The 21,253-nt window shown below is 41.3% G+C and overlaps 1 protein-coding gene across 2 annotated transcripts in view; it reads left to right on the plus strand.

Annotated features, from left to right (window-relative positions):
* nbas (NBAS subunit of NRZ tethering complex) overlaps positions 1-21,253 on the plus strand; it is a 178,036-nt gene that overhangs the window by 11,602 nt on the left and 145,181 nt on the right. For both annotated transcript variants that reach the window (XM_026142563.1, XM_026142564.1), the window contains exons 7-18: positions 971-1,104; positions 2,489-2,622; positions 4,769-4,867; positions 7,185-7,323; positions 7,415-7,480; positions 7,583-7,711; positions 8,117-8,180; positions 8,790-8,983; positions 10,464-10,739; positions 15,670-15,795; positions 16,443-16,594; positions 16,696-16,833. In XM_026142563.1, the coding sequence (XP_025998348.1) occupies positions 971-1,104; positions 2,489-2,622; positions 4,769-4,867; positions 7,185-7,323; positions 7,415-7,480; positions 7,583-7,711; positions 8,117-8,180; positions 8,790-8,983; positions 10,464-10,739; positions 15,670-15,795; positions 16,443-16,594; positions 16,696-16,833 (1,651 nt within the window). The remainder of the gene's footprint in view (positions 1-970; positions 1,105-2,488; positions 2,623-4,768; positions 4,868-7,184; positions 7,324-7,414; positions 7,481-7,582; positions 7,712-8,116; positions 8,181-8,789; positions 8,984-10,463; positions 10,740-15,669; positions 15,796-16,442; positions 16,595-16,695; positions 16,834-21,253) is intronic.

Here is a 21,253-nt window from a genome sequence, read left to right on the forward strand (position 1 = left end):
CTGTCTCGCCTCCCACTTCTTCCCTTTGTTCTTCATTTAAAATTCTAGTCATACAATATCCAACGCCTCCATTAGTTTGCAGTATTGCCCACCAGGGGTTGCAGCAGCACTCTGCAGCCAAGAAATTCAGTACAGGAAAACGCCAATAGCGCTGTTATGTGATATCAACAAAAACATAACTTCCTTTTTAGAAATTTATTGCTTAGACACAGCACCCGTGGTATCATATTATGTTTCACACTGTTCTCCAACTGCAAAAATCTGAGACTGCGCTAAAACTTGCATCTAGTTTAATGCCTGAATGATTATTCTGCTGAGTTTGTGCTCATGTTTGCACAAGTCTTCGCCCATTTACCCCCCAACCGCTCCATACTGTTTAATGTGGCGATCAGGTATTCAAAACCGGCTCAGGATCAGAGGCCTGTCAGACTGCCCAGGCTCTTCTATCAGAGGGAAGGATGACAGCGAAGCCTTGAGAAAATGCCAGCAGGCACGGATGTGCTTCATCACAGCGATATGGTTACACTCACAGCACAGCTGAGCCAGCAGATTGCTAAAGCGTAGTCTATACTTCAATAAAAGTTCAATTTATGGTCTCCGTTCTCCTCCCCACCTTTCTCTCTGGCTCTACCTTTATCCTCATCTCCCAATACGTGTGTGTGTGTGTGTGTGTGTGTGTGTGTGTGTGTTTGTGTGAAAGTCTGTGTGCATGTCTTTGATAGACAATTACTGAGGTTTTACGTTTGAGTAACCTTCCAAGATGATCTGGATCGGACCTTGCACACATTGTGTTGATGTGTCGCATTAGCCTTATCTGACTCCTCTCATCCATATTCATCATCAGCACACGTCGGATCACAAGGGATTATTCGCAGAGTTTTTCATCTGACTTAATTTGTAATCTTTGGTTCCTTGAACGTCTTTTCGTTCTTCCTTTCTGTTTTACGTTCTGTTTCATCACCTGCTACAGTGCCGAAGGACCCAAATCCCCAGTGGCGAAGGGTGGCGTGGAGCTATGACTGCACTCTGCTGGCCTACACTGACAGCACCGGCACCGTGCGCCTTTTCGACCTCATGGGCAGCGAACTCTTCGTCATTCCGCCGGTAACAGTTCTTCTAAGAAAAGAAAAAAAAAAAAAGTCAATGTTTCAAGCTGTGTGTGTGAGTCAAAGTGAAAACCAGCACCTTCCTGTTCTTAGTTTGATCCCCCTCTTAGCTCAGGATCCATCAGCACAACCGTGCAAGTATCATAGTCAGAGTTATTCCATGATTCCCATCTCCATAGTTTCTTCTATTTTCTCAGATGATTGCTTCGGCTACAGTATGTTATATCTTAACTGAATGCATTTGTGGTATGATATATGGAGGAAAGCATCAGTTTTGAGTTCTGGAAAATAGTTTCTTATTCTGCCAAATTGATAGAACGCTACGGGAGATTCGGTGCTACTTCTGGCTGCAGGAGGATTCAGGCCCGTAATCTTACCTCCAGAGATGGGCTGAGCTGTGCCGTTTCAGTGCAGCACACATTTTGCTGGGCACTTTGAGCTGTCTGTCACTTTTGAAGAAAATGTCTCCTTGTCAGACACACTCTGTGCTCTCTTTGCCCGTCACTTCTGCTTTCTAATTCACTTTCTGTTTCTTCTTCTCCATTGTGTCCCATTTCTCCGCCCCCCATCTTCATCACCTTCCCTCTTTAATTTTTCATGCTAGCTTCTCTCTGTCTCCCCCAGAACCTCCTGTATTGCTCTCCTCTGTCATCCTTGCATGTGTCTCTCTTAGTACCTCTCCCTGCACTTTCAAGTCCATGTGCTATTCCTCCCTCAGTTTAATGCCCTCTGTGTGCTGCATATTATCATTCTTCTGTTTCTGTCCATCGTTCCTTTCAATTTTTCTATCCGCCCTGTCAGAGATGGCGAGCGCAGACGCCCGTCTTCTCCCTAGCCACGCACTCATCTTTCAAAGCCTGTGATCCTCATTCCTTTAGTGCATCTCTGCTTTGTGCTTGCACACTTGCATCAGAACCCCCCCCCCCCCCCCCCCCCCCATCCCCCTCTTCTGTACTTTGTACTGTTCCCCTTGTTTGTCACTGTTAAGTTCACACAGTGGCGACTTAATGCTATTTCTGGAAGGGTTGATAAAAAGTCAATTTGACAGAAAGTGTACGCGTGTATGAAAAAATGACAGTTTCTTCCCTTTTTCCCCCACGACACTCAGCTTTTGTCTGTCTTCTGCTTCTGTTGTTTTTCATTCCCTGTTTCATTACTTTCTTTTTTAATCTTTTGCCTGTTTTTTTTTCCTTTGGCAAATGCAGCTTGTGTGATGTAACTTTAGTTGTTTTTAAAAAAATAAAAATAAACAAGTAAAAAAAAAAAAAAAATTTGTGAGGGCACAAAAATCAATACTAACAATTAAGCAAATTTTACATATTTTGATGTCTTTTGATACCATGTCAGTGATTCTTCTTTGTTTTCTTGCTTTTTAAATCCAGGTGGCGAGCTTCCCCGGGGATTTCAGTTGTGCAGTGGCAGGCCTGATCTTCCTGGAGTATACAGCTAGTGCTCAGTGGTCAGCCGAGCTCCTCGTGATCACATATGGTGGCAACCTCAAAAGCTATCTAGTCAGGTGAGACACAAAAATGCTGGATTGAAACTTCCTTTTTCCATTAGGCTGGGTCACACTTTGATTTTATGACTTGCACAACACCTTTGACCCATTAGAAGGCCTTTCATTACTTACCCTTCACATTACACTTCACCTGCTCTCACCACTTAAATTTCAATTACCACTTTTTATGTACTCCTCTCTTTGTCTGACTTTTTAATTCCTCTCACTGTCTGTGTTTCATTCCTATGTATCACTGAGGAGTAAGTCATGACAATAACTGTATTTTGTTACAAAAAAAGGAATATTACTGAATGTGTAATATGGAGTATGTAGTGGACTAAGGGCTTAAGTGGCAATTTCTTCCTCTACATTTTTGCTCCCAACCTCTCTGTGTGTTTGTGTCACTGTAATTTAGCATTAGGCCAGGTCACCGTTTCAGAGTGATGATGATGCTTATTAACCATATGTGCAATATGTCAGTTAGAGAGTCTGTTGTTGAACAGTCACAACACAATAAACCTGCATAAATGAGCCTTTTCTTCACTGCGCTGCCACAGCTTTACACTTTAGAACCACACAGTGTGCTGAATGATAATTGCAAATTGATGTGATCAAGATCATTCACAGCAAACAGATAATTGTCAGTTATCATTAACACCTCCCAATTAGAGATGTTGGTGCATTTCCAGTTTCAAGTGCCTGCTTATTGTTTATTGCTATCTAATTTCATTGCATTTTTTCAAGCTAACAACTCTCTTAGATGAGGAGACCTTTTCTGCTTTGTTACTATATGATCTAAATGCATGCATTCTAGCATTTATTCATTCTTATCACTTTTTTTGTTTAAAGCTTTTTGTGGTGTGTCTTAATACTATACTATACTTGAACGTTTTAATACCATTTCCCTTTTCTTGCCACTCCTCATGCAAATGGGAATTTTGAATACTTGATTAATGACATTCTAATAGCTATGTGCTTTCCTAATAGCTGTGCAAGCCTTCCTTTTAACATTATCACTGTTGCATTATTTCAGGGTCCGCCCCCCCCCCCCCCGATCTTGTTTGTTATTTTGCTGGCTCTCCAAGGCATAGGGTGAAAGTTTTAATGTGTGTTGAATCTTGATAAGACGGCTTTGAGCGTGCATAGTGGCGTTTGCTAATAAGACGAGGGGAAAGCTGATTTATTTTTCTATTAGAGGCGGATAAATGGTGTTGGATGCTTTTGAAACATCCAAACTGTTAGTCTGTGTGTGTGTGTGTGTGTGTGTGTATGAGAGAGAGAGCTAGAGAAGGAGAGAAGGGAGGTAATTAAGATGTGGGAGACATTTGCACCAGATTTCCTCTGAAAGTGTTTTTAAGCTTATACTCACTCTTCCTCTTCATATGACTGCATTCCAATATTGTCGCTCAAACAGTTTAAATTAGAATTTCAGAATTATAGCTGAGGTTTGACAATAAGTCACCTCTCTCACCCTCTTACACTGTGCCAGCATTTCTTTTCTGCGTGTGTGTGTGATTGGTTCAAGTATTACTGATGTTGTGGGGACCTTATTTGTTTTCATCATCACAATATAGGGATGTGTCTTCCTTATGGGGACAACATTAAAAACCAAGTCCCTTATTAAATAGTGAAATCATCAAATTTTCAGATGCAGACATGGGTTTATGTTAGGTTTAGGTTTATGCAAGTTGTGCTTTTTTGCATACATGTATATCTTCACATGCATGCTTTACTGTGGTACGAAGACGTGCATATGTAGAGGAAGCCAAAGTCTAGGAATTGTGCACATCCCTCGGCTATTTCCCTCGTTCTCCCTTTCTTTCCCTTCCTACCTTTCATAGTCTCTTTCTCTCCATACAATGTACACTGAGAGGAAACATTTCCCCAGCGAGATATCTAAACACAAATTACACGTCATCCCCTCTAGCACCAATCTAATTTAGATTGCCCACTTAAATTTGATTATTTATTTTGCCATGTCTCATTTTAATTGCAGCTGGGAGAGAAATTGCTCTGTCATCTTCCTCAAAACAGCTTTGTCGCATCATTAACACTTTCCACATGAACACTGGTGTTTTGATTGTTTATGTGCCAGAGTTCAATTATAGGCAACTTGCTATTTTAATATCATCTCTGTCGCTCTGTGTCACCCTCTCTGTTTCAGCATGGGAACCAATCAGAACTTTCAGGAGAACCACAGCTTCAGTTTTTCCTCCCATTACTCCCACGGGATCACCTCAGCTATTTACCACCCTGGCCACCGGTATGTTAAATGCTGCCAACACCCCGTCAGCCCAGATATCCTGTTGAATAAAGTTGAAATAATAAGTATTTTGATAAAGAAAAAAGAAAAGCTTTGAGCTTTTAATTTATCATTGGCACCCTAATTATTGCCCATAGCCTCGACTTGACACCCTTAGACATTTTATTCTTCTTGTGGCCTCTGCCATTCAAGCCCACTTCCATTAGAGCCGCGTTTCATCAAGAGTGTTTTTCATAGCTTTATATTCAGACATCTACAGACATCCTCATAAATCCCTTGAATCAATTTTTATGTTGAAACCCACTGCCGACCATGCGATGCAGAATGATTTCAAAGCCTTTCATCATTTGATATCTTGGGCCGTCGTCAATATGCTCCTAAATATGTATTATATTGATCAGTGAGCTGGATGTGTTTACTGCATTAAACAAACCTTTATTTTGCTAAAGGTTGCTTTGCAGAAAGATATATGATAGAATGTATAAAATAGATTATCACTTGGGAAGTCCAATAAATAAAACATTCTTGTACAGAAACACACATTCATATATGTATATTCTGCACAGGCAGAATATGTTACTCTATGGCAGCGGTCCCCAACCCCCGGGCCTCGGAGCGGTACCGGTCCGTGAGTCGTTTGGTACCGGGCCGCGAGAGTTGAGGCTCAGGTGTGAAATGTATGGTTTTCAGAGTTTTTATCGGTTTTCAGCGTTATTTTGTTATCGTTTTTATCGTTAACTCTGTTTTCCTGGGTCTTTTCACGTGTGTTATGAATAATTCTTCTTTTATTTCGGTACCGGTACTAGTTTATTTTGTTGTATTTATCCGCGACACCTTAAAGGCCAGTCCATGAAAATATTGTCGGGCATAAACTGGTCCGTGGCGCAAAAATGGTTGGAGACCGCTGCTCTATGGAATAGGTCCAAGGGGTTGCTCAGGGATAAATTAACCAATTACTTTAATGTAGTACCTGCAGGAATTTCCTGTGGCAGCCGAGCAAATGTGGCCTTTTACACGGCTAGAATTAAAAAAAGTCTGGCTTATATCCGTGACCTTACTGTTCTCACAATGGCACCCATTCTGCACAAACCAGATTTAGTTTGGCAGCTTAATGGATTTTGGCAGCTACTGTCTAGTGTTTTGCCAATTGATAGATGCGATAAAACTTTAATAATTCCCATGCGGGAACTGGGTTAGCATCAGAGAGAATTTGATAGATAAGGAAGGGAAGAAGGAGAAAAAGGTGATAAACTGGGTAAAAGAGAAAATATTTCAAAAACTGAGTGTAATTATGAAAATGGTGCATAATTTATTTTGTAATGCATGCACACCTTTGAGTGAGTAGTATCAGAGAATGTGCATCAGAGGGACAAGAGTCTGGCTGAATCCTTTTTCATGAAACAAGAAATCAGAGTATAGAAGGAAATCATATTGGAGGTTTTGCACACTCTGTCCTGTCCTCAGCTGAACTATGGACACGCACACACATGCATGCATATACTGATAAGCACTCACTGACGCATCACCCTCCCTACCCCGGATCCAACGCCACCTCCAACGCTTACCTCCCCTCTGATGTGGACATCGGGTCAGCTGGAGGCGCAGTCGAAAGATTGCAGCGGTCCCAGATCAGATGTACACACTGGAACACTTTCCCATGTTGCTTGTCTGTGTTTATTGTGCTATGGTGTGTTGATATCTGTGCATTCCTGTATTATCCTTTTGTGTTACACATTTCGATGTTTTTTTTCCTCGCTACCTAGCCTGACCTGTCTCCCCAATGTGATGTTTGTGTATTGTATGTACGGTCGGCAAGGTCTGTCATCTCGGTTGTGGGCAAAAGACCTGCAACTGACAAATAAAGGCTATCTCATCTCATCTCTCATCTGCCAGTTTGCAAACTCATCTGTGAGATCTCAGCTCCAGCAAAACAGTCTATTTCTGTGCACCAGGGGGCAGTGTTGAGCTGAACAGCAGTCCACCATTCACGCCTATCTCTGAGTTCCTGATCAGTATTGTATCGGGCTCTTCTCACTGCAAAGAGAGAGCCTCTATCACTGTGGTGCTGCTTGTCTTAACTACTGACCCACTGATTCCAGTCGGACTTTTATCCGATAAATAAAACTGATATCCCCCGGTTTGCTAAATGGTGCTTTTATACTGTGAATTTTCACTGATCCCTTGGCTTTGACCCAGGCTGAGGATAGCTTCACAGTGACAATTTTAACTTTAAATCCTTGATATGCAGTTTAATTTGAACTTTTGGGGCACAGTCGCGAAGGTGGTATCCACAAATGTGTGTGTTCCTGTTTTTCAGATTGCTGCTTGTAGGCGGCTGTGAATCAGGCGATGACAGTGCATCCAAGGCCTCTTGCTGTGGCATCACAGCCTGGAGGGCTCTTTCTGGCTCACCACACTACAAGCAGGTCACCAGCTATGAGGACGATGTCAGCATGGCAAGAAGTCACACATGCACACACGTGTTTATGCAAAAAAATAGATATATTTATGCAGTATGTAACACATTACATATTCTGTTTGTGTTAGAATCAGAAAAGAGGTTTCTTCAGGATTCCCAGTTTTAGACTCTTTTCCAGACAAGGAGACGAAAAGGTAGGGCTGCCCTCCTCTGTGTGCCTGATGGAGAATTAAGCTCAAGTTGTGGAAGCTGGTGAATATTCTCTTTAACATGATGTGTGTGTCATCATTGGTCAGGACGGTGTGTTTCGCATGAGCCTGAGCCCTGACGGCACCCTGCTGGCTGTCATCCACTTCTCTGGTCGTCTGTCTCTCTGGGACATCCCGTCCCTTAAACAGAGGGCAACATGGAGTCAGGACCTGCAGGTATGCCTCTGACTTACTTGTGATTTAAAGCATCCATGATTTTGCTTAAGTAGAGTAAACCTGTGTGCACTTCCATTTGTGTGCCGTGGGAATATTTTGTACATTAGATGCTTGGCTTACTGTATTAATGTAATCTCTTTCTGGCCAAGGTGTGTGGTGGGAAAGATTGCGTGAATGTGTGTGTGCTTCCGTCAGGCAGAAAGTGACATGGCAAATGGAGAACTTATATTTTCAGAATGCTTTGCGGATTTATGCGGCGTGTAAGCATGTTCTGCTTCATTGCTGGCACAGCTTCTGTCTGTGTGTGTGTTAAAAGTGTAAACAGGGTTAGCCGATTAATTTCTTCTCCCGTCGCTCTCTCTTCTTCTTTTCCTCCCTTCTTCATTCCTTCGTTCCTCCCCGCAGCCAGGATTTGAGGAGATCAACCCAGAGTGGAAGACATCGCTGGAGAGAAGGAAGAAAATAAAAGGTAGTTTGGCCCGAAGGGCGAAAGACAGCCTAGTTGGCTGCTGACATAGCAGTCCAGCCTGGATACAATTTAATGATCTTTGACGTGCCTTATTCACCGAATTATACAGTTATTAAACATACAACCATATAGTGTGTGCCAAGGATAGCAAAGGCTGCCCATGGCTGTGTATGGGTGCGTTTCTGTGCTTGTGTGTGTGTGTGTGTGTGTGTGTGTGTGTGTGTGTGTGTGTGTGTGTGTGTGTGTGTGTGTGTGTGTGTGTGTGTGTGTTCTGTTTGTGTGTTCTGTTTGTGCAGCTTTGACAGTTTTGGGCCAGTAGTGATGACAGCTGTGACAGCTTCTGTAAGCAATAATCTGTGTGATACTTCATCTCAAGCATGACAAATGATGTCACATGTCCACATGTGTAAATATATCTTAGAGGAGGAAAGTAATTCAGAAACACTGTGATCCCAGAAAGTGGGGCCACTGATGACAAAAGCTGTACAACGCACGCGCAGACAAACTTTTATTATAAGTAGGGGAACCATCTTTTCTGTTCCGTTTAGGTCAGCTTCCTCTGGTAGACAGTCACATCTTTAACACTACCCTTATGTCTCGCTGTCGCAGATAAGGAGCAGTTCTATCCGCTGGTAGATGTGAGCTGGTGGAGTGACAACGTGCTGATTTTGGCCCGCTGCTCTGGCTCTGTCACCGTCTCCTCTGTCAGGACATTGCGCAACCTTCTGGGGAAATCCTGTGAATGGTTTGAGCCCTCACCTCGAGTCACTGCTGCACATGATGGGGGCTTCCTCAGCTTGGAGGTAAAAAAAAGAAAGAAGAAAAACATGTAAAGATAGAGGTGTTCACGTGGTTAAGCAAACAGAGTTTGTACAATGGTGCAGGCCTCATGAAAGCATCCTTTTGCAGTTGTTAGATGATAGATTTTGGACTTCAGGGCTTTAAAAGGCACATGGGAGAATAGAGGACAGTTCTTCATCTCTTTTATCAGTTTTCTACACTGCTTATTGAGTTCAGTGTGGCACAGGCCTGAAGCCTATCTGAACAGGCAGTGGTCTGGAACAATGAAAGAGACTATATGGGCCACATGTTTGTCATGAGGACATCACTTATTTCATTAAAATTAAAGAAAAGTGTAAAATGGGCGTGACTGCACATTTTAAATAAAAGGTACACCTGCTAACACAAGTGTGTGCTCAGGTCCTCTGACAGCTGAGGTGATTGTGTGTGATTCATTTTTTTTTTTTCTGCTAAAAAACTACATCCTTATATCCCTGCAGGTATTTCCAGTTTTCTAGTGTCATTGTGTGTGACAATGTGTAATTGTGTATCTGTAGTGGTAAAGGGATGAAAAATGATTTCCTGCATCTTCATCCTCAGACAAAGACCATGATATCACATCACCCTGCTCTTTGCTTAAAGTAGTGTGCTTTTTTTGAAAAAAATTTTGAAATCTGATTGCGTAGAGCACAATAAAAAGCGAGCAATTTCTTTAGCTGCTAACTCTGAGGAAAGGTTTCATCACCCTGTCTCAGTGCAGAGTGTGTGGGGACGGGGGATGGGCATCTCTTGTTGTATCTTACAGCAGCGTGTGCATTGATAATGCCCTGAACATGGGGTTGTGCGTATGTCTCCACAGATGTGGAGTATTTTCCCTGTTTCTATTTTATGATGATTGCTGCGCACAGCTGTTATACAGGTGCTAAACGTGTCACATTTTTATGAGTGAAAATCCAGAGGGGCATTGCTCCAAAATCTGAGTATTTGCCACAGTGCGCAGTTTTAAAATGGGCTCCCAACTGAGGCAATCACAGACCTACAGATCAGGTTAAGACAAGTGAGAGAAATCACTTTGGACAGCTAGGATTTAGATTTTTCTATTGAGCAGCTTGACCTTGCTGCTGTTTTGTGTTCAGACAGCCTGCTGAGCTAGCATGAGGGCGTTAAATTAAGTGTCCTTACCAACTTAAACACAGCTAGATGTAAACTGTGCTGGGTGCTTCATTTATCATCCGCCATTGAATGCTGGCACCGACGTGTCCATATGCAGCATCAGAAAGTCACTCTGGGCAAAAGACTGTAAATCTGAGGCTCAGTCAGTTGGAAATGCGTCGTCTTCTGTTTCACAGCCCTCATCTTATGATCTTGGCCAATGAAACAGATGTATTTTATGTGAAAAGACAACTGTGGCTTTATGATCACTTTTAAGCCATGTATTGGCAGTGTCATTCAAAGTCTTGCGCTTCCACCCTCATTTCAATTTGTCTTGTGTTTGTTTATCAGTGTGAGGTGAAGCTGGCCCAGAAGCGTGGGCGCCTGGAGAGCAGCCTCAGTGGGGGAGCCAGCGAAGATGAGGAGGGAGATGATGGTGGAGAATCTGATTCAGACGAAGAGTCCTCAGCCAAAGCCCGCTACTTTGGCTACATCAAGCAGGGCCTGTATTACGTGACAGAGATGGAACGGTTCGCTCCACCACGGAAACGCCCTCGCACAGTTATTAAGAACTACCGTCTGGTCAGCCTGAGGTCAACCACTCCGGAAGAACTGTACCAGAGGAAGGTAGGAGGCTAACACGGCTTGTAAATAAATGCAGTCTGATGAGAAAACGAACTCTTTTCTCCCACCCACAAAATACGTTTGTGGGTGTCACTCTAAAGGCAATAATTTTATTGAACAGGTAAAAGCTCACATTGTGCCCCACAGTGAGGATACCCTGCTATTTAGTCAGCAGGGTGAGAGCTAAATTTAATAAGTGGGTAGCAGATATAAGTTACGTGGGGTTTGTCTCTTGAATTTCAAAGACTTCCTCTGAAGCCTGAATCTCTCTGAATGTTTCACTTTGAATTGTGAAAGTGGTGGATCATGAGACCTTTGTATGGCTGCAGAATAAATCCAGCCCCTCTAGTAAATGGCTATCACTGAAAAGCTTGTGATGAAGCCTGTTGAAAAAGATGAATTTCCATTCAATTTTCTGGAGCCATTTATTGTATGTTCATCACTAAACAGTGAATCCTGGCTTTGATGATCCCCCGACTGATCTGTTGCCGATCCCCTGCATGAATCCTCCTGCAGATTAGGGATCTTTGATTCAGTTTACCATGCATCTCTATGCGTGATTACAACTTCAGATTTTCCTTTTCACTACTGCACATCATGCGTATAAAAAATATGGTCAATTTCCAGCTCGCCTATGCATGCTTATGTCTCAGCTCTGGTAGTTGCCACCTACGCCTCTCTAAACTGTTGCTTTCCAGTGTGCCTTGGTTTTGACAGGTCTGTGGATTGCATTCTCTTACTGTGCACCTCAGACAAGGAATATTTAGAGAAATATCTAAACTTAGACAAACTTATGTGCAGGGATGGATTTCATGACATTTATTGTGTATTTTACTTTATGTTTCACTTGCATTTGTTGCATGTTGTGGGTCTGTATGGCTGCCAGCTCTATTTTGGTAAAGACATTTTGGGACTTCCTCGAAAAAAAAAAAAAAAAAAGTTAATAATTTAACCATAAGAATTGTTATGATATTTGTGATAATATGGTGATTAACTCAACTAACTAAATCCACAAAATCCCAAATCTGTGGCCATCTACATTTACAACTTGCATTCAGAATCCAGTCAAAGCCTCGTTGATTTCAAATAGAAATTCAGAAATTCCTCCACAAATAGTGACGTACTTGCTGCAGAACAGTGATTTACTTGCAAAATGACATAGGTGCTTGGCAACCATGCTTTTATATAGGAAAATAACCAGTAGACAACCAGCTGAGTTGAGTCCACTATTGCAAAGAGGCACATCACACATGAGTTGCAGTCATCGGTGCAGACTGACCCAGGTGGCTGCTGCCACTCATTTAGGGCTGCTGAAAGTTTTAGTTGTCGAACTGTCCAGATGTCTCTGTTGAAAACTCTCTAGCATGATCTGCCTTTGGTGCATCAGCTGTGTGCTCGGCCAGCAATTAGGATGGTGGTAACTCAGTTCATATCGACAGTAAATGCAAATAACTTTGGTATTGTCAAGGGAACCATCTTTAAAGCTGAACTTGCTATTTTTTGTTTTTTTTGAAACATTCAGGGAATAGGTGCTGTTTGTAGACACACAAGGCAAAGTTTGACATTTCCTGTTGCAGCTGTGTTAAACAGAGTTCTCAGAGTGAGGTCGCACAGTTTTGGTGAAAGTACAGAGTCAGATTTCTCTTACTGTTTACTTATTCATTGCAGCACACGCAACAAAATGCTTACGTGTTTAGGTTGTGAAGAGCTGTCGTCAGTGCTCATGCTGAGGTGCCTTCATGTGTTGGATTTGAAGCCTCAGCAATCTAAACAACAATTCCAGTGCTGATGTGCAGTTCTCTGCCTTGTGTGGTTTTATAAATTCATACTGGGAAAGAAATTAATATTACCTACTTAACATGTCAAATATACTCCATTTCTAATTACACAGTCCTTTATGTAAGGCCTTTATCATATTAACACTGATACTGAGTCATATGTGCCTCAGTGCTGTGCCAGTTAATCTTTTTTTTTTTCCAATGTTGGATATCACATTTAGCATGAAGCTCTTCATTTCTTTTTGCTACTTAATTTAGCAGCATCTGAAGAACGTCATCTGAATCCATTTGGCCATTGACTGAATTGTAACGGGCTGATCTGCAAAATTGGTTTCTGACTAAATAAATCCTGTGCCAGCTCAGTGAAGTGCTATTGTTTTGTTGGATCGGCTCCAAAGTGCCGTTGAAGAGAAATGAAAACCATGCAAGATGTTCAGCCTGCTTTAACGCTATTTTTCAGACAGGGGATTCTCTGACATGCTAATTGCTGCATTAGAAATATGGCTGTTGGTGCTAGTTGCTACAAATTGCAGCAAAGACAACAACATGCTTTATCATAAAGCCCAGTGAGAGTGGTATCGGCTCTCAACCGGCGCAAGTTTGAGCACGGTTCATCAGTCATTTTTATGACCCATCATCCACTGCCTTCTTCATCATTGTCATCATCATTAGATGCCATTAGTCATCACCATCAATCCTAACAGTGGAGAGTTACAAAGTAATACATCATTATTATCTCTTTGTAACACTTGGTACTAGCAGCACCATCCCAGCTGCTGCTTCTGCTCTCCTGTTTGATTTTTTTTTTACATTTTTTTATTTGTTTGGTTTTAATTTGTACAACATATAGCTCTATAAGTAATCATCATACACAATCATACACATATAATAAATATATGTGTATAATAAATATGTGAATATTTATTATATGTGTATGATTGAGTTTAATGTGTGCATGGATATGGTATTTTTTTTTTTTTTTTACATGCGTTTTAATTGTCTTATATATGCTTAGTTTAATTTGATATTTCAATAGCTACGCACACACACACACACACACACGCAGACGCTTTCACTCAGTCGCAGAAACCAGAATGACCCGATCTCTCCCCAGAGATTCACCTCAGCCAAGGTCTGTGCTGCAATTGACTGTGAATAGACTCGAACAAGTGATTCCAGGTTATTTCCTCAAGTCAGCCTGTTCATGTGTTTAAGAGTTTGATGATCCATTTGTTGGCGTAACCCTGATTGTATGAGTAGAATACTGGCAGAGCTGCTAACAGTTTTATTAGCTGAATCCAGAGAGAGAAGGAAACATTTTTGATGTCCTCCTACGTGAGGTTTAACTGTGTGGGGTTCTTATTGCCCTCCAGGAACCACAGTCTGGATAATGTGTTGCTTTGTACTCCTACACAGAAAAAGAGATGGATACTCAGTGTGTCTGTCAGCCAGTGTTCTGCCACATATGCACTTAAGCACAAATTGAGTGGGCTTGCAAAAAAATATCCTTTTGATATTGGGCTGAAAGATTTTGTGAGACATTGATATGATAAAAAAAATCTTTTATTATTATAATGTGCTGACATTTATTCCTGGCCAATAAAATATTATTAATAATGACAACATCAACAATAAATAGAACGGGACAGTAGCATGTGTCCATTTTCATAAAAACTCATAAGACCGTTACAGTTAAAATACGTGATTGTGCTGTTAAAATTTATTAATGTGGAAGCAGAAATGTTCCACAGAATCAGTTTGTCTGACTTGTTCACTGCTTTAGATTAATATCATCATAATCTGAATATGATTTTTAGCTAGCCTCTGCATGGTAAGTAATATGCTTTAGCATGCTAAATAAAACTAAATAAGGGTAGAGCTTCACTTTAAAATACTTACTAGCATGTGTTGTAAAATAGAAGCTAATGTCTGATGAATTTATTGGCAAGGTCATATTATCAGCTGTGTGACAATCTATTGGCAGTGACATTGTAAAGGAAGACGCATAACATTTTTAAAAAGGGAGAGTAAAAAGGAAGAGAAACACCCTTCAACCATGCTACGAGAGTTGACATTGCAAGGTCTGTCCACCAGAGGGCAGAATACCAGAGGCTGTTATGAACATGTGATCTGAGCAGCCTGGTAGTGTGTGTGAGTGTAAAACTGAAAATAAGTAACGACACATAGCAAATGTTAGCGTCTGCTTATGTTTTTGGAGTCTGAAAGGAAAAAAATCTGAATATCAAGGAGTATTTAGATCACCAAATACTGCATTAGTTTTAAAAATCCTGTCTCAGGCAGGCTCTACTTTAAAGCATCCGCTGTGCCGATGGTCAGTTGTGATTGTGGTGTAGCTATTTTGGCTTTTTTTTTTTTTTTTTTTTTTTTTTGAAAGATGGTGCTGATGCTTTGTGTCATTTTAAACGGCTTCTGATTTCTCCTTTATGTTTTCTAACTCGAGCTATTTGATTTTTTTTTTTCTTCAGATATCCCCAGACATGAAATTCCCTTCAGACATTCTCCTTCTCCCTCTTTAGCAAACCCAATTCAGTCTGTGTCACATTGCGCATTGCTACACTGATTGAAATCTGCATGTTCCAGCTGTTCCTATTCGGTCTTTGGGTATTCTGTGTGCATACAAAAAGGCTGCGGTGTAGGCATAGATTTATTCAATACCTTGACATCCTTGTCCTTCAGTGTAATGGAAAATATGTCTGTGGACAATGCTCCCTCTATCTTTTTTCCCTTTCTTTTTTTTGCAGTGGTATTTTGTAGAAACATATACTTTAATGTTTTCTATTTAATTACATTGATTTAGGAACCCACAGCATGAATCATTTCGATACCCCTGGGATCAGGATTGAATATAGCAGAAAATGAAACTAATTGATCTTTGTTTTTGGGTGCTTTTATTCAAATTTTACATTAGAAACACATAGTTCCTCTTAGTCAGAGGTGCTGCCTGGCCAATTCCAGGACTAGCTTCTCATTATTTCCTTTTATTTCACAAACACTCATCATCATCCCTACTAAATCATTGTTGAAATGCTCGTCTTTCCTGATGATATGGATTTGTTTTAGTGCTGTCTGTTCCACTATCTGGAAGAAACATTCATAATTAAAGAGCTCATATTGTGTTTTTGTTTATCTCGTAGATTGACAATGAGGAGTATGGTGAAGCCCTGTCTCTTGCCCAGGCATACAGTTTGGACTCTGACCTCGTCTACCAGAGACAGTGGCGGAAGAGTACCGTCAGCATAGCCTCGATACAAGATTATCTGGTAAGACATCAGTCAAAGGAGACACATACGTGTGAGGAAATGAGGAGGAGAGACGAAGGATTGTATCAGAATTTCTGGTGTTAATCACAGTATATTTTGTTGGTTGGCAAGGGGGGAAAAATTCAGTGCATTTATGTGAATGCGTGGGAGAGGCACACACTTAAATGGTAAATGGCCTGTATTTATATAGCGCTTTGCTAGTCCCTAAGGACCCCAAAGCGCTTTACACATCCAGTCATCCACCCATTCACACACACATTCACACACTGGTGATGGCAAGCTACATTGTAGCCACAGCCACCCTGGGGCGCACTGACAGAGCCGAGGCTGCCGGACACTGGTGCCACCAGGCCCTCTGACCACCAACAGTAGGCAATGGGTGAAGTGTCTTGCCCAAGGACACAACGACCGAGACTGTCCAAGCCGGGGCTCGAACCGGCAACCTTCCGATTACAAGGCGAACTCCCAACTCTTGAGCCACGATCGCCCCACAGTGCAGCACAAGTCCCCATACTCTATTTCACGCATCATTTTTGCCAATTTATAGCAAATTTTTTCACCCTCTCATCCTATTTCTGTATCGTATTTTATCCCATCATTTCTTCTGAACTCACTCCATCTTCTTCTGTTTCCTGCATCCCACCTAGAGCAAGATCCGCAAGCGCTCATGGGTGCTGCATGAGTGTGTGGAGCGCGTCCCAGAGAATGTTGATGCAGCTAAAGAGCTGCTGCAGTATGGCCTGAAGGGAACCGACCTTGAAGCCCTGATAGCCATAGGAAAAGGGGAAGATGGGGGCAGGTATAAAAACCTCTTCTCTTCACTCACCATAGACTTACTCTGCTTGTCTCATTTTGTTTATCCGCGCTTCTTTTTTCTGTCATTTCTTTGCCGTCTCCCAGGTTCATCATGCCAGGCGACGTCGACCTCGATGACCTCCCTTATGAAGACATCCTTTCAGATGAGCAGGAGCTGGAGATGAAGAAGGAGAGGGAGAACAAGAAGAGACGAGAGCTGCTGGCCAAAGTTGACTTCAGCAGGTACACAGCCAGTCAGACTGCCGCTTGTTTAATCAAACAGCAGATGGACACATAATTGTCAGGGCAGACCAGAAATGCTGGCAGTTTTCCGAATAAACAGAATGCAAGAGAGGGTTCATTTAAACCTCCAGCTAAACTGGTAGTTTAGAGTCGAGCTGGCAAGCACGTCTCTTGTTTTAGTATCTTAGTTACTAAAGCTAATTACAATCTTTTTATTTTATAGTGTGATACTGTTTTTTGACTAAACCATTGGGAGTTTTTGAGATTATTTTTCTACTGATCTTTGAAGACAATGAGCTAAAACACCAGCTTCGTTCTTAGAAGCATTTGCTGGGTGGGTGGACTCATTTCTCTAGAGAGGAACCTGATGCTGACCTGTGTGAGTCACCTTGTTGGCAGGTTGTTACTTACTGTTTCTAAAGATTAAATTAAGTCATTGTTATTACCTGTATCAGCTAAAATATTAACTGTACTCCAAATGCTTGTGGGGAAAAATTGAGAAATTGTGATTTCAGTATTTAAGGTGTAGACCAGGAAACTGGGAGGAGGATGAATGGGTTAGAGTGCTGCCAAATTTATCACTGATTGTTTGACTGGGTTTCACACCAGAGAGGGGATCATAAAGGCAGGGATGTTAATGAGTTTGAGGAAAAGAGAGAGTGAGAGAGCGAGACGGAGAAAAAGCACTGGTGGAGATTAGTGGGTAATCTGCTGGAGGTAATTTATGCTTTTGTTTTCAAGTGCCCAGGGATAGACTAATGAAAAAGCCTTTAGTGATCACTAATCACCTCTCATAACACACATGCAAACAAATTCACTCATCCAGGTATCAAGAAACACTCTTAAGCTGAATTACACACAACTACTGAAGTGACCAGCCACAAAAAGGATGCGCTGGGTGCATGAGTTAAAGCGCTTGATGCACATTTAAATTCATATCCGTTCTATGTTTTTGCAAACAGGCTTTGTGCAGGCGCACATTTCAATCTTCTGTAGCTGGATCGGGCTTTTTCTTTTGTTCGTACAGTAAGCAGTGAGCCTCCTGACGGCTTTTAAATGAGGAAGAGCACAAACGTCGTAATGTTAATCCTTTGTAATAGCTGCCCTTCACGTCGCTGTTCATTTTTTTTCCCTCCCTTTGGCCATTTGGTCATCTATATCTTACTGTGTAATAAAACTGTTGTGCTTTATTGGAGAACTGCACTCCACTGCAGCTAAAGAAAAGATGGAGGATAAGAAAGAGGACAGAAGAGGTAGTAAAAAAAAATCGATAATGTACAAACATTAAAAAAAAACATTACATTAAATCTTCGGTGAATAAACTTATTTAAATATACCAGTTTTTCTCCTTTATCTGTCTTTGATGCAGAATGTCTGCCAGGCAGCTCACACACGTGCCCCCAGAATGTGTTTTTGTGTGAGTGTGTGAACACATTCGGGTTCCCCCACTAATGCATCTACCCATGTTGCCTTGAGGCCTGCGGCCGAGGCCTGAGACAGATAATAATTCTCTTAATTTCTTTTTAACTACACCACCATTACAGAAATGGCTCAGTATCGATCACAGCTGCTTCACAGTAGTACTGCGTCTGTGCGTATTTTGTGTGGGTGACACGCATGTGTAGATAAGGACTGTATTTAACTAGTAAATGTGACTCAGAGTGCATCTTTAATCCTGCTGTGTGTGTGTGTGTGTGTGTGTGTGTGTGTGTGTGTGTGTGTGTGTGAGAGAGAGAGAGAGAGAGGGGGGAGGAAATTGTGTGAAGAGAGTATTGTCTGCTGCAAGGTGTTTATGTTCTTATCAGGTCAGAGTCAGACCTCAGTCAGAAGTCTAATTTTCTCATTTGTTCCAGCTTTGGACTGTGCTTGTGTCTGTGTGGAAGGCTGTTTATGCTTTTATTGTAGCATCTAGATGTATTAAATATATGTGTGCACATAGATCTTGAAGCAGTTAGTCTCTTTACCTTAGTTTACCGCAGTTATTATTATTTTTTATTTAAGAGCTATTTATTATAAGGGCAATCTGTTAAAAACACATAAAAACCTTTATAAAGACTTGTGCACTGTGCTGCCTTTTTAGTGTATAGCCAGGTGGGTCCATTTGTATGTATAACAGTGTATTACAGCACACACTGTTTATGCTGTATCTCAGTGGAATTCAGCTGTAAGATTAGCAATTTAAAAGCAAGAGATGTTGACCTGAATCAAACATCCAGCCATGTCTAAGCCATATTGGTGGCTGTTTCTGCAATACTGCACAATGGTGTTGCTTAAAAAAATGTTTTTTAATCAATGACCAGTCTTAAACTGGAAATTATATTCTGTATTTATTATTGTTATTATTATTAATATTATTATTGATAAAATTATACATTTTATTAAAAGATATATACATAAAGTCTGTATAGATACCGTTTTACAGTACTGACATCGGCATGCTTACAGCTTCTTAAAGCTGCTACCAGCACTATGGAGTTATTTCTATACATGCATGTGCAGCATGTTTCCTACTCCGTGCCTGACTGTGGCCGTGTTTTTTGGGTCTCACTCATCATTTCTCATCCTCCAAACATGGTGGGTGGAGCTTATTCCTTATTCCATCTGACCACAGCACCTTCTCCCAAGCCTTCTCTGAATCATTTAGATGTTCACTGGCGAACTTAAGAAGAGCCAGGGGGACCTTGTGGGTGCTGCAGTATTTCAGTACATTGGACTGTGGTCCCGGCTGCCTTCAGGTCATTAACAAACTCCACCAGTATAGTTTTGGGTTGATCCGCCACCTTTCTCATCATCTTGCTCTTGCATGGAGCTCCAGACCGAGGGTGATTGATATTCATTTTATATTACTTCCATTTCCAGTTAATCACTTTTCAGCATTTGATCATTTTTTTAAAATCTTATTTTCATAATGAAATAAATTAATCATTTTACAATGCCCCCCAAACTGCAGTAACTTGGATGATCTTCTATCTCTTAAACAACTCTGAAAAGAAAGTGTTCTGCTCCTCATATCCACCTTTACCTGATATACTTTACCTCACCAAACAAAAGCAGGTGCAACAGATTTGTATAAGAAAAAACAAATGCCAGGTACTTGCATCATTTCCCAGCAAATTTAGGATGTCACCTGTTCTAAACATTCTAGAAAAGGTTCAATGTCAGCAGCTGGGCATTGACCAATTTCTCTTTTTGATTTGTCGCCATAATTGCTCTTGTAATTGCTTCAGTCTTTTTTTACTGTTCACAGAGGCTCAATTCAGGCTGCTGTCTTGTGGCTGGCTCTGAGCTTTGGATAACATTAGCTTTAGCCAATTTTCCTTTTATTAACATCTTCAAACTGGGCGTATTCATCTGGGTGAAGGTGATTTAAGTGTTTCATTAGATTTGTTGTTACGAATGTTTTCATGATAGTTCCCTTACGGTTTATGGGCTGTGGATGTCTAATCCTTTGACATGTTTTTTTTATTTTTGGCATAACATTGGTTAAATACTATTCAAAGATGAGCAGAGACCTGTTGGAGTGCCAGTGTCTCGGTAGTGTTGCATATATGTTGTGTGTATATAGAAAAGGTTAAACGATAAGAGATCCAAAAGATATCAAGTAGCTACCGAGACATTTTACTTTAAATAATATCTACCTGCTCAATAAAGAAAACAAAGATGCCCACAGGGTCAGTAATATCTTTAGAACATACTCTATCACTTATAGCATGGCTAACAGTACATTTTGACACATTCTGTATTATTGCATGTCATTTAATAAACTATGTCAGAGTAATAGAAGAGCTTAGTCAGAACTCCTCTCAACCAAATGAAGTTAGAGATATCCTGTCACCTCCTTTTAGATTTCAGAGCCTTTCTTGGAAGTTATCATTAAGCCATCATTCAAATCTCAGGAGAGCAGATGGCTAAAATTGCTTTCTAACATCTCATCTCTCCTCCTTCCCTCGCTTGCCACCGCTCTCCTTCCTCCATCTCCACTTTTCTTATGTTGCTCTGAAGAAACGAAGCACGGCAGTAATTACCACTAGTACTAGCACTAAGCCGGCGCTCTTTGATGTGCCAGAGTGTGTGTTGAGCCAGTGTTAATCTCTGTTAGTCTGTGTAGAGGACCCCGATAAGACCCGATAGCACACTCTGTAATGAGGGATTTGGGATTAAGACAGCAGTGGAGAGGTCAACTCCCCTGTGGTCACATCGCAGTTGATCCAGGTCAAGTTTATAAGAGGGGTTGCACCCTGCTTCACCTGGTTGGATTGTTTCTTTGTGAATTGAACTTGGAGGGTGTGTGAGCATGTGGTTAAAAAATGTTTTATTTTACCGTATGTGTGAACCGAGGGGGTGCATCTGACCACTCCTAGCCTTTTTCAGCCTTGCACTCTCTTTCTTTTGGTTGTACCTTGAGTGATTGAGTTTTAGG

Source organism: Astatotilapia calliptera, chromosome 15 (genome assembly GCF_900246225.1).
Source record: "Astatotilapia calliptera chromosome 15, fAstCal1.2, whole genome shotgun sequence".
NCBI lineage: Eukaryota > Metazoa > Chordata > Actinopteri > Cichliformes > Cichlidae > Astatotilapia > Astatotilapia calliptera.